At 42.2% G+C, this 13,019-nt stretch overlaps 1 protein-coding gene across 2 annotated transcripts in view; it reads left to right on the forward strand.

Moving 5' to 3' along the window:
* The window catches only part of LOC117399631 (copine-4-like), a 154,665-nt gene that overhangs the window by 5,744 nt on the left and 135,902 nt on the right, over positions 1–13,019 (forward strand). For both annotated transcript variants that reach the window (XM_033998924.3, XM_059022718.1), the window contains exon 2: positions 6,028–6,217. In XM_033998924.3, coding sequence (XP_033854815.1) covers positions 6,047–6,217 — 171 coding nt within the window. In that variant the 5' untranslated portion in view covers positions 6,028–6,046. The remainder of the gene's footprint in view (positions 1–6,027; positions 6,218–13,019) is intronic.

Below are 13,019 nucleotides of genomic sequence, written 5' to 3' on the forward strand. Positions count from 1 at the left end.
TGTTCAGGGTGAAAGAACGGGAGAGAGTGAGGAGATCAATAATTAGAATAATCAATTGCTACGTCGTGCTGGAGGACCAGCACGGTACTTGTTTGTTTAGTGTTCGTCCCTTTGTGTTAGTGTCTGTTTGTTTTGTTTGTCTGTTTTATTTGGCCTCAAGTGCCGTGTCCTGTGTTTTGTTAAAACCTTTTTATTTATAATAAACCGGGGCAAGCAAGCGTCTTCATCATTTCATCTCATCTGTCCTGTCTGTGTTATTCATCTTCTGGTTCTGACATCACCACTCAGCCAGCCGTGTGACACCAAGCAGCTGTGGTTAATGGTTGGGTGGTCGAGCCCAGACGCGCCGCCATGTACCCTCACTTTGAAATTAGTCAAGACCTTTTGTAGTGTTGAAAAATTACCCCAGACGGGGGAAGTGTGTTATCAGTTGCTCATTCCTCAGCCCTTTAAGGAGGATTTGTTGCAACTTGCTCACGCTATTCCCCTGTCTGGTCATTTGGGAAGGGACAAGACCAAAGCGAGGCTTGTGACACGGTTCTATTGGCTGGGGCTAGATGGTGACGTCAGGCATTTTTGCGAATGCTGTGGGGAGTGTCAGAAAGCTAGCCGTAGAGCCGCCCCTTGAGCTCCATTGGTGCCGTTGCCCCTAGTGGAAGCTCCGTTTGAGCGTATTGGAGTAGATATAGTGGGACCGCTAAAAAGGAGTGCGGCGGGATACACACACCTATTGGTCATTTTGGATTATGCTATGCGTTATCCAGAGGCCATTCCCCGATCTGCATCTGCTAAGTCTGTTGCTAAGGAGCTTGTGAAGGTCTTCTCCCGGGTGGGGATCCCCAAGGAAATACTGACCGATCAAGGCACCAACTTTTTTCTGGCTTTTCTCGGCTCCTGTCGGTCTCACTCGGCCATTGAATGGTTTTCTCTGCTTTTTCCGGAGAAAAAACGACTAGAGACCTGTTTTTTGCGTCTTTTTGATGATGTCGGACAGGGTCTGACATTGGACCGGGAAGGGAAAATTGCGATGTTTCCCATGCTATTCTATGATCGGTTTCTCAGTCTAGTGTTTCAGGTTTCATTCTGTAAGGCAGTGCTAGTACTGTGGAATGTGCAATGAAAGTCGGGGGAGGGTCAGGTGACATTTGTATTCAATTGTGTGTCATTCCAATCTAGCTGTATGCGTTTAGAAGGCTGAGATATATTGCAGGAAGCCATTCAACTTTTACAAGTATATATACAGTGTTTTAAATTATTGTTTTTTGTTTTATTATTAGTTTTACTTGTTTAGTTGTAGTTTATATAGTTTTTAGCGGAAGATAAACATGGCAACATACGTGGTCTTTCTATAATGAACAACGGGAGTGAAGTTAGTTCGGAGGATTTCGATACCAGCGACAGTGATGCTGACTGATGTGGAGCCAAGAACAGGACAAATTATACAAACATAAGAGCATGCAGCTACTTTACAGGTAAGCCAGCTGCAAACGGGAAGCTGTTTTAGTTCCTCCCCTTCTCTTTGTGATCGGAGAGGTACCCCAGGCTTCTACGGGGCTTTTGCCATTCGAGTTGTTGTATGGGCGGAGGCCCCGGGGTGTGCTCGATTTGGTCAGAGAGATGTGGGAGGAACAGCAGGTACGTGTTGGACCTTTGCAAACGTCTTGAGTCTGTAGGAAAATGGGCGCATGACAATTTGCAGCAGGCTCAGCACAGACAGGAGACACAGTACAACCGAGGAGCCCGGTTACGCACATTTCAGCCGGGGGATAAAGTACTTTTATTATTACCTAGTTCCGAGTCGAAACTTCTGGCTAAGTGGCAAGGACCTTTTGAGGTTACATGCTGGGTTTGGGTGGTGGACGGAGAGAGAAGCACATTTATCATATAAACCTCTTGAAGCCCTGGTTGCAACAGGAGGCGTTGTTGGCGGAGCAAGCAGATGATGTCACAGACCTGGGACCTGATCTTTCTGTGTTGGGGAGAAAAGGGTCAGTACAGATTGCGGAGAATCTGACACCAGCACAGAAATGTCAGGCTCGGGCTCTGGTGACGGAATTTCCTGGTGTGTTTTCTACCGTCCCGGGGCAGACTCGAGTAGCCCATCATCACATTGAAATTGAGCCGGAGGCGCCTGTTCGCCAGAGGTCATACCGTATACCTGAACACAAAAGGCAGGTAATGAAAGCGGAAATTGATGAAATGCTTAGACTGGGGGTAATAGGAGAGTCCCAAAGTGACTGGAACAGTCCCATTGTTTTAGTAGATAAGCCAGACAGGTCAACTCAGTTTTGCATTGACTTCAGGCATAAGAAATCGGGTAGATGAGTTGCTGGAGCATCTAGGCACGGCTCATTTTATGACAACACTGGATTTAACGAAGGGGTACTGGCAGATACCCCTGATCCCGGAATCCAGAGAGAGGACGGCGTTTTCGACTCCCTTCGGGTTGTACCAATTTAGGACCATGCCCTTTGGGTTGCACGGAGCGCCAGCCACTTTCCAGCGGATGATGGATCGCATTTTGCGGCCCCATCAGCAGTACTCCACTGCTTACATAGATGACGCGGTTATCCACAGTGAAGACTGGCCGAGTCATCTGTGTAAAGTAGCGGCAGTGCTGCAGTCCTTGCGGGAGACTGGGCTCACTGCTAACCCAAAGAAATGTGCCATTGGGAAGAGTGAGTCGGAGTATTTGGGGTATCGAGTAGGGAGTGGCCAGATCAGACTGCTGATTGCTAAGGTGAAAGCCTTGGCGGACTGGCCGGTCCCTACGACCAAAACCCAGGTCCGTGCTTTCCTGGGACTAGTGGGCTATTATAGGAAGTTCATCCCGAGCTTCACCACGCTCGCTGCTCCATTGACAGACGTCACCCAGAAGGCGGCCCCAAATGTGGGTCAGTGGACGGAGCCGTGCCAGAGGGCCTTTCTCGCTGTGAAGCGAAGGCTGTGTTGCAAGCCAGTGCTGTGCAGTCCGGATTTCAGTAAGCGGTTCACCCTGCAGACAAATGCGTCGGAGACAGGTCTCGGGGCAGTGTTACCTCAGGAGGTCCGGGGAAGTGAGCACCCGGTCCTGTACATCAGCAGGAAACTCCTTCCCCGCGAGAAAAACTATAGTACCATCAATAAGGAGTGTCTCACGCTAAAATGGGCAGTCGAGTCACTCCTGTACTACCTCCTGAGATGACACTTCACCCTAGTTAGAGATCATGCTCCCTTAGCATGGCTTTACCGAATCAAGGATAGCAATGCCAGAATCACGTGGTGGTACTTGGCCCTGCAGCCCTATACCTTCAGGGTTGTCCACCGAGCAGGAAAGCTGCAACAAAATGCAGATTTTTTCTCTCGGGAAGGCATGGGGGTGTAGGATTTTTGAATGAACTGGTGGTGCCATTCTGAGGGGGAGTATATGTAACGGGGAGATCTGTGCTCTTCTGGTGCGTTCATAGTGCTGCAAAAAAAGGGCAGCTGCCTTGCAATATCCTCCGGTCAGTCATGGCAGTGACACAGAGAGGTGGGAGAGAGGGTGTGTGGGCTTTCCCTCTCTCTGAGTGGCTGAGAGGCGGGCCTTGGGGGGGATTGCTGGCTCTATAAAATAACGTTCTGTTGTTCCCTCAGCTCTGCCCCTGTAAGACGAAACAATGAGCTAGTGGAAGCTCTGCTCCAGGACCGAGAACGGCCGGAAAAAGAAAAAAACAAAAAGAAACCCAAAGAGAAGAAAATAAAAATATCGGTAGCGGGGAAACCTTGGGCACACCCCATAAGTGCATAGAGAGCAGGCTGAGGGAGCAGTGATTACTGTGTTTTATTTTGTCTTTTTAATTTCGCCTTTTGTTGTTATTATTATTATTTGAGAGCACCTGTGAGTGCTTCAGCGGGACTGTTTACCTGTTGGTATTTCCCTGGTCCTGTCTACCATCGCTGGTATTCAGGCCACAGCACACTCTGCGGGCTAAACAAGCACTTGAAAATAAAAGAAAAACAAACTAAAAGTCATAAATAAAACTGGACACCTGTGCGTTGTTTCAAGTACACCCTTCTGCCTCCCGTGTCGGTGAATACCCACACCCTTCCACAAGTACCTTTTCTCCTTTCCCCTTTAACTTGAAGACAACTTCCAGAAGTAGAAATTATTTTATAACCTCTTGTACTTCTTGGCTGCAGGACTGAGATAGACACACACAGACACACACACACACTACCCTACAGGGAGTATTGACACCCCTGCTGAAAACAAACAAGCAGTGCCTGCCAGTCTTCATCTCTGATAAGCTGTACAGCTAGACTTTTGTGAACAGTAAAACAAAAGTACTTTTTATCTTTATGGATACTGCAACATTTATATCTAAAATAAAAATGGCAAAATACTAGGAACATTTAGGCCCCTTTTTCGGGACACCATCTACTGTACATTTATTTCTCGTAGTCTATGTTAAAATATTACAGATCACGTTCAATAAATCAACCAACCACTCGTAAGGATTTGTCAGATTTCAGTACATCTTTTCTTGTGCACAGATGGCATCCTTTGTCTCTCTTCAGCTTCACGGTCCAAACTACATGAGATGATATCTCTTATAGATTAAGAAACCCTACTCCCAACGTATTCACTTATCGTGACACATTTTTCCTAAAAATATGTAGACAAGAACGAGCATAGATGGCTAAAATACAATATCTAAATTATTTTTTGATAAAATGTTATATTCATACAATTCATTAATATTTTGATCTTTAACACTTATTCGTTCATTTATTACAAACACATCTTACATAATTAATTGACAAATGTACCATAGTAATACTAGATCAGAGGTGAAAATATTTGGAATGCAGTTTAATTGAAGTCTATTTAAATTATATTGGTTTTATTATATTATTCCATGTTGCTGGCAAAAGCATCCATGTGAATGGGATAATACATCTCAGTGGACTTCTTTATAGACATGCTGTAGAAATGAATAAATAAACTTGAACACTTTGAATCCAGTCTCTTTCAAACCCTGATGCATTCGTGGCATTTCAGCAGATAAAAATAGCTCAAGTTTTGCCTCTAGAGCAGTTCACTATAACTAATAGCGGACCTTTGGGCTTATGACATTTCTGATATGCTTATTTTACCCTGTGCTTAAAAGTAATACAATGTAAACCCAAACAAAAGTAAACCCTTTGTTATTTAAGGCGACAACATACATCTTTTGAAAGCTTGAACCCTTTTGACCTGTTCTTCTCATCTAAATCTGCTGGTTGAATCTGATTCAAATATTTATGGTGTCCCTATGCTTGCTGGGGGTGCATTCAACTGCAAACATAAGACTCTTTTTTTAGTGCTTGCTGTTTTGCCTAACACAATATATAAATCTCAGCAGGTATACCATCACTGTGGTTAGGTAAGAGGCACTTAAATAGGCCTCAGGGTTTCACTTGACCTTTCCAGTAAATGTCACCTCCTATTTGGCCAATCAAGACAGCTCAATGGTAGCTGGGCTCATTTGATCCTGTGTCTCCTGCCATAGCCCAGCTAGCATTGCCCTTACACCCAGTAGTGTGAAAAAACAACAATAATAAATATCTGAAATGCACATCTTCCTTGACAACAGCTTCCATTGAAATCATAGACCCTCGGGATGTGTTTTAGCAATCGCTTCTCTGTCCGTTGAGCAAAATCCCAATGTTAGTTGAGCCCAGAACCAATGTAATGTGATAGGAGGCTGTGTGGTCCAGTGGTTAAAGAAAAGGGCTTGTAATCAAGAGGTCCCCGGTTCAAATCCCACCTCAGCCACTGACTCATTGTGTGACCCTGAGCAAGTCACTTAACCTCCTTGTGCTCCGTCTTTCGGGTGAGACGTAATTGTAAGTGACTCTAGCTGATGCATAGTTCACACACCCGAGTCTCTGTAAGTCGCCTTGGATAAAGGCGTCTGCTAAATAAACAAATAATAATAATCTAATATTACTAGAACTGTTGCATTATTGCTTTGCCTTAATACTCTCCTAATTCTCATTTTATTGTTTTTTCAATGTCTTTAGCACACATTATTTGAAGAAAATGAGCAACATATACGAATCAGCGGCAAACACACTTGGACTTTTTAACAGCCCTTGCCTGGCCAAAGTTGAACTGCGAGTGGCATGCAAAGGGATATCAGACCGGGATGCACTTTCCAAACCGGACCCCTGTGTGATCCTTCAAATGCAGTCTCATGGCCAATGGCTAGAGGTAAGTGTACGTGTGTGCTTGAAAGAAAAAACGAACAAACATTGGGCTGCTAATGATTTGTCTATATTTGTATGTGTATTTTTTGCCATTCTTAAAGAAAATCAAACCTGATGCTCTAACTGTATAATCAGTAGTTTTAGATTCTGTTGACCGTCAGTTCTTAAGTTTTGTCCGAATGGGGAGCTGAGAAACCACAGGTAGCTTAAAGAGTAAGTAGCGGGGTTCCAAAAAATATAGCGTTATACTACTCCATGTTATGCTACAACTGGTTAAATAACGTACCTGTCATTTTTCTTTTCATTGTTAACATCCTGACAACTTTTTACACTTTAACTTTGAAGTCTGTATTAAAGCTCTTTTCAAAATGTCTGCTCTAGTGGACTGGGGTTTGACATATATGTCCTAAATCACTGTACCACATCATGGATCGTTATTGCTGTGTTTGACAATGTGGGCAATAATTCTTAACCTGTCAGTGCACTAGAGCAGACATTTTGAAAATAGTTTTGAAACAGACTTTAAAGTTATGTGTTACTCTTTAAAACAAAACTGATATTCCATTGGAAATTGTTGGCATTAGTTCAACATGATGATTTGATATTTAATTTCAAGAGTTAATTGAATTACATGGTGACCTATTTTTGTCCTATAGCTGCCAAAACCAACTTAAATACAGAAACAAAAATATTAAATTCTACACGAATTGTAAAATATTAATTAGTGGTTTTAGGGCTCGATTTTGATGACGGGACAAACCTCTAACACAAGAAAATGAGTTTGCCCCTGATTTTGGTAAAACAACGTGTCTCAAACGGCAGGAAACTGCCTTTGTCCTGTAATGTGATTTTGGTTACGTGCTTTGCCCCATCCTTTTCTGTCCGCATTAGTGCCAGTAGTCTGCATAATTGCAGGATGAGTCCTCATTTGGATGTTAGCTTTGAGTAATTTTGATGGCGGTGCAGATGGGGGCGGCTGCATCTCAAACTAACCAGGTAAGGAGAGGTTTATTTGAAACGCAGACACAGCCCATACCATTATGAAATGGGAACAGCAAGCGAGAGGGAACACACTGTTTCCAAACAATGTTCTATGTTGTTTATATTTCTTATATTTTAAAATAAACAACAAATAATATAGCTGGGGAAACTATGATGTGGAACGTGGTTTCATTAACTTTATGGCTGCTCTGAAAAAATACAGATTCATATGGAGAAAAAAAAGCATTAAAATATATACCATACTTTTAATTACTGGAATCAATTTGTTCCAAAGGGTTTTATATTTGAATATGCATTTGCTGTGTGGATTCTTTTGGAATATGAGTATATATAAAATCCTACACAAGCAGACAATGTTCTCCTACAATAATACAAGATCAGGAGTGGGTTGCACCAACTGTATTTACGTCTGACTTTAAGCTACGTCCAGCTTAAAACTAGGAATACTCCAGATGTAAAATGTACGCCTGTTGCACCACCAGGACATAAGTGTCTTTGAGTTACACCTGGGCTTAAATCCTATGCCTTAAAAAAAATTAGGTCTTAGGTGTATTTCCATGAACATGTCAGTTTAGAGCTACATTTCTCCACCATGAAGACAAATACAACTGAAAAACGGAATGACACATCTTGTCTGTAAACTCCGAAACCAGTATCAGGTATGAATAGGTGTTGAGGGACAGGAGTAATAACTTGAATATTTTCAATGACAGAGAACTGTTTGAAAGATTTCAATTTCATCGCCGAGAACTATTTCAGTTAATTGATGAACTTTCAGACGATTTGCAATACGTGTCATATAGAAACGGTGCAGTCTCACCGGCCATACATACGCTCATTGCTTTGAGGTTTTATGCCAATGGGGCTTTTCAAAGCGCTGTAGGGGACATGATAAATGTGCACAAATCAAAAGCTTGTGCCTTTCGGTGTGTTTCAACAAAGCACGTCTAGGTATGTCTACTTCCCCACTAATCAAATCCAAATTGCTCATATAAAGCAAAAACTCAGGGAGAAGTAAGGGATTCCTGAAATTGTGGGTTGTATCAATGGCACCCACATCCGCATACAAGCCCCAAGCGATCATGAAAACCTTTACGTAAATTGGAAGGGTTATTATTCTCTAAACATCCAGCTGCTCTGTGATTCAGAAATGAGAATTATTAATTGTGTTGTGCGATTATCGGGTTCCACTCATGATGCTCGTGTTCTGTGAGAAAGTGCCATTTACTGGGACTTTGATGCTGGCATATTAGATCACATCCTTATTGGCGACAGTGGCTATCCACTGAAAGAATGCTTGATGACTCCTGTGTATATTATCGGCCGATATTTGGGGTTTTTATAAATATCGGTATCGGTCAAAACTTCACTGATATTTGGCCGATATTTGTTCTAATAAATTGCATGAAACAAAATGTCTCAGGTAAGTTTCGTTTTCCCTGCGCATCAACATTGCATTGCATTGTGGCAGTTGATGTTGCCTAGCAGCAGCGGTACCCACAAGTCCTCATCACGAGTTCACCTGGGAGTTGTCGAAGAGAGGTTTCACAGGCAGAAACTAAAAGGTAAGACAAAATCTTTATTTGGTTCTAAATTATGAAAACTTACTGTTAAGCATGAATTCACTCCTCTGCAACATGGCATAAAGTAAATGAAATGTATAATTATTTGAGCTGCCCCTGCTGCTTTTCTTATTCAGTAAAATTATGCTAGAACTTCACTAAACATACTCAAATTGTTGCATCTAAGTGTGTAATCATCAGTTTAAACACTCTTTGTGCGCAATTTAGGTCACTTAAAAATGTCTTCTGGTTCAAATAACCTGAATTTCCTCATCTTGTTTTTTCCCTGAGACTTATTTTTTTAAAAATGTAAAAATGCTTCCAACCTTATCTCAGTCTGTGAAACTAAAACTCCGGAATGGGAACTGAAATGCATATTTTTCTTTTTCTTTCTTTCTTTTTTTCTTTTTTTGAACTCAGCCACTAAATAAATAAAGAAAAAAAAGATGCACTACAATGACTGACACAGGCACAGTTGATGTAGCAACGAAAGCAATTGTACCTCTTTTAAATATTTACAGCCAACATATTAGTCAGTGTATATACATATTATATACGATTACATATTACAAACAATATAACTTGCATGATATTACCAAATGTTTTAATTCTTTTTTCCCAGAGCATAAAAATAAATACAAATAAATATATAAAAAATTGCAGGAGTGTGTTTTTTGGGGTGGGGGGAGGGATAGTAATGTGTGTACTATATAAAGACATTTTGCTTTAGCAGGCTTTTCTGGAGCAACATGAGTTTTAATTATTTTTTTATGTTTTATTTTATAGATGGTAGAAGAGTCTCATAAAAGCAAAGTGTGGCAGTTTTTAAAGAATCTGATGTTGGTACAGTAGACTGCACCCTCTGTGCTGCAAAAGTGAGTCTAGGTTCAAAAAAAAGGAAAGCAGAAAAAGACTTCCAATATCTGGGCTCACCTAAAGATTCACCTGCAAAATAATGGAAATTATTGCAACAGATGAGCAGCCACTTACAGTAGTGTTGGATGTTGGTTTTCAACGCCTTATTAATGCACTGGAACCAAGATACAGCTTTAAAAGTGAAAAATGTTACCATAAACATATGCTTGAAGAAATATACTGTAAAGTGGAACAAAAAATAAAATCTCTCATGACAATTGAGAATGCTGGCCACAGTATCTCTTTTACTACTCTGACTGCTGGTCAGGAGAAACAGAATCTCTTATGAGTCTTACTGCTTACTGGATTGACAGTGACTGGAAGAGAAAGTTAACTGTTATCGATGTACGGGCAATGCTCGGATCTCCCACTGGAGAGTACATTGGACAGACTTTCATGGATATGCTGAAATACTGGGGGAACTAGTCCTGAGAGACAGTGGAGCAAACATGATGAAAGGAATGAACTTAATTGAAATCCCTCATCTAAGCTGCACTGTGCATGCACTACAGCTTGTTTTTAATGATGGCATTTCTAGTCAGAGGGCAGTGGTGGACATTCTGGCAAATCTAAAACGAGCAGCCACCCATTCCAATCACTGAGCTAGCCAAGCAACGTTTACAGGCTATACAGGGTGAGCTAGGGCTCCCCAAACACAGCATAATACAGTCTGTGCCAACACACTGGAATTCAACCTTGCACATGCTACAGAGAATGCTTGAACAGAAACATCCACTTAATGTTTACTGCACTGAATATGGACAATGTCCATGCCTGAGTGCTGGACAGTGGGACATTGACGCAAATTTAGTAGAAACTTTGACTCCTATTGAAGAAATTACTTTTGAAACAAGCCCTGTGCATCTTGCATAATCCCCAGTGTCACTGTTCTCAAATGGCTACTTCAAGAAGAGGGACCTTCCTCCAGAAGAATCCAGACTATGCGTAAGGTGATACAGAATAGCCTTACCAGGTGGTTCACTGAAAAAGAATGCATTAAAAGTGTTGTACTTGCTAGCCTGCTTGACCCCCTCTATAACGCATGCAGATTTCTGTCTGCGTCTACTCTAAGCAAAGCTTGAGTGTGGCTTAAGGAAGAAGCAGAGTGTGTGGGGGTTGAGAGTGCTTCAACGGCAGGAAGCACAGATGAAGAAAGCAACCTGAAAAGGCAAAGGAAACAAGCTCCTACAAGTTTATTAGATAACATATATGATGATCTGCTTGGAACAAATAAAGCCAAAAGCTATGGAGCTCTGGAGTTAAAGGATCAGATTGATCGGTACTTGAATGAGCCACTCCGAATCTGCCAGTGTCAAGTCGCTGGAGTGGTGGAAGGAGAACAGTGAGATATACAAAGCACTGGCACAAGTAGCAAGAACATTTCTTTGCTCTCCACCATCTTCGGTGCCAGTGAGCGTGTCTTCAGCACTGTTGGCAACATCTATGATGACAAAAGAAACTGTCTGAAAGGAGAAAATGCTGAATTCACCTTTCTTCATTATAACCTGCAGCTTAAATTGGAACCATTAGAAACAAATAAACAGATCTGTCATTTGTTTGACAGAAGAAAAACTGGACTGAAGTTTGTGAACTTAATGTTAAGATGTTTAAATGTTTATATATATATATATATTGTGACAACTCTGAAAATGTGTGTTATGGTTGTCACTTCCTCCGGACCTTTTACACTGTCCTCTAGCATTAAAGAAAGTCAAAATTCCAGGAATGTGGTTCAAACAGGTCGGCACCTGTGCGTTTATTATTTACAGTGCTTAATAAAACAAAATATCCAAGATAAACAAACAAAAACCTAACTCCTTTATGGATTTCTAACTAAACAGCAAGTATCCCTATCTAACAGTCCGGGCAGCTAAGCTGCTTACCGGCCCCAAAACACCAGGACTTTTAAGTCCCCCTTTGCACACAAGATTTGGTTCTTGTTCCCCTTTTCAAAACAGCTCACAGCTCATTCTCCAACTCTCTTTCTTTCTCTTCAACAGGTTGACCCTGCCCTTTTTAAAAGGTTCCCAATTGTTAAATTGAAGGCAGCTGTTGAATCAATTACCCAATCACCTATGATAATTGTGCCATCTAAAATGGCTGCCCATCAGTCCCATGGCCTCCTGGGAATTGAAGTCCTGTTGCGCCAGACCAACAGGACTACATTTCCTTAAAAAGGGTACAGACTGCGCAAAATCCGAGGCCCAAAATACCGGCCCTCGACCACAGTGCCCCACACCTCATCACACATCCCCCTCCCCAGCTCAGACTCGAGGGGTTGAGCGACACCGGACAACAAACAATGAACTCTGGATAACCCGTCTGCATTCCCCTGTTTTGCACCAGCTCTATGCTCAATTACAAAGTTGAATGTCTGTAAACTCAAGAACCACCTTGTGACCCTTGCATTCTTTTCCTTGCTTTGGTGCATCCAAGTAAGAGGGGCATGGTCAGTAATCAATGTAAACTGCCTCCCTAAGAGATAGTATCTTAACGTTTCCAGTGCCCACTTAATGGCTAAGCATTCTTTTTCTACCACTGCATAGTTTCGTTCCTGTGGATTAAGTTTCCTGCTCAAGAACATAACAGGGTGTTCTTCGCCTTCCACCTCTTGTGATAATACTGCCCCTAGCCCAACCTCAGAGGCATCAGTTTGCACAATAAACCGTTTGTTAAAATCAGGTGTGATTAACACGGGCTGTGCACACAGAGCATTTTTAAGAATTTGGAATGCGGATTCAGCCTCCGCACTCCACTTTACCATTAATGGCCCTTTTGCTTTGGTCAGATCTGTAAGGGGAGCAGCAATTGTGGCAAACCCTGCGATGAATCGCCTATAATACCCAGCCAAACCGAGGAAGGCCCTCACCTGTTTTTTATTGACAGGTCTGGGCCAATTCCTAATGGCCTCCAGCTTGTCTATTTGGGGTTTTATGACCCCACGTCCAATTGTGTACCCCAAATACTTTGCCTCCTCCAGACCAATGATACATTTGGTTGGATTCGCAGTTAGCCCAGCCACTCTTATGGAGTTTAAAACAGCCTGAACCTTCTCTAAATGTGTGTCCCAGCTAGTACTATGCACTACCACATCATCTATATAGGCGGCGGCATACTCCCTATGAGGTTTTAAAATCTTATCCATTAAACGCTGAAACGTTGCGGGAGCCCCATGAAGACCGAAGGGTAGTACATTATACTGGAATAGGCCCTCAGGAGTGGAGAATGCCGTTTTGGCTTTGGCCTGTTCAGTGAGTGGTACTTGCCAGTAGCCTTTAGTTAAATCTAAAGTGGTGAGATACCGTGCATTTCCTAACCGGTCTAATA

Source organism: Acipenser ruthenus, chromosome 4 (genome assembly GCF_902713425.1).
Source record: "Acipenser ruthenus chromosome 4, fAciRut3.2 maternal haplotype, whole genome shotgun sequence".
Lineage (NCBI taxonomy): Eukaryota > Metazoa > Chordata > Actinopteri > Acipenseriformes > Acipenseridae > Acipenser > Acipenser ruthenus.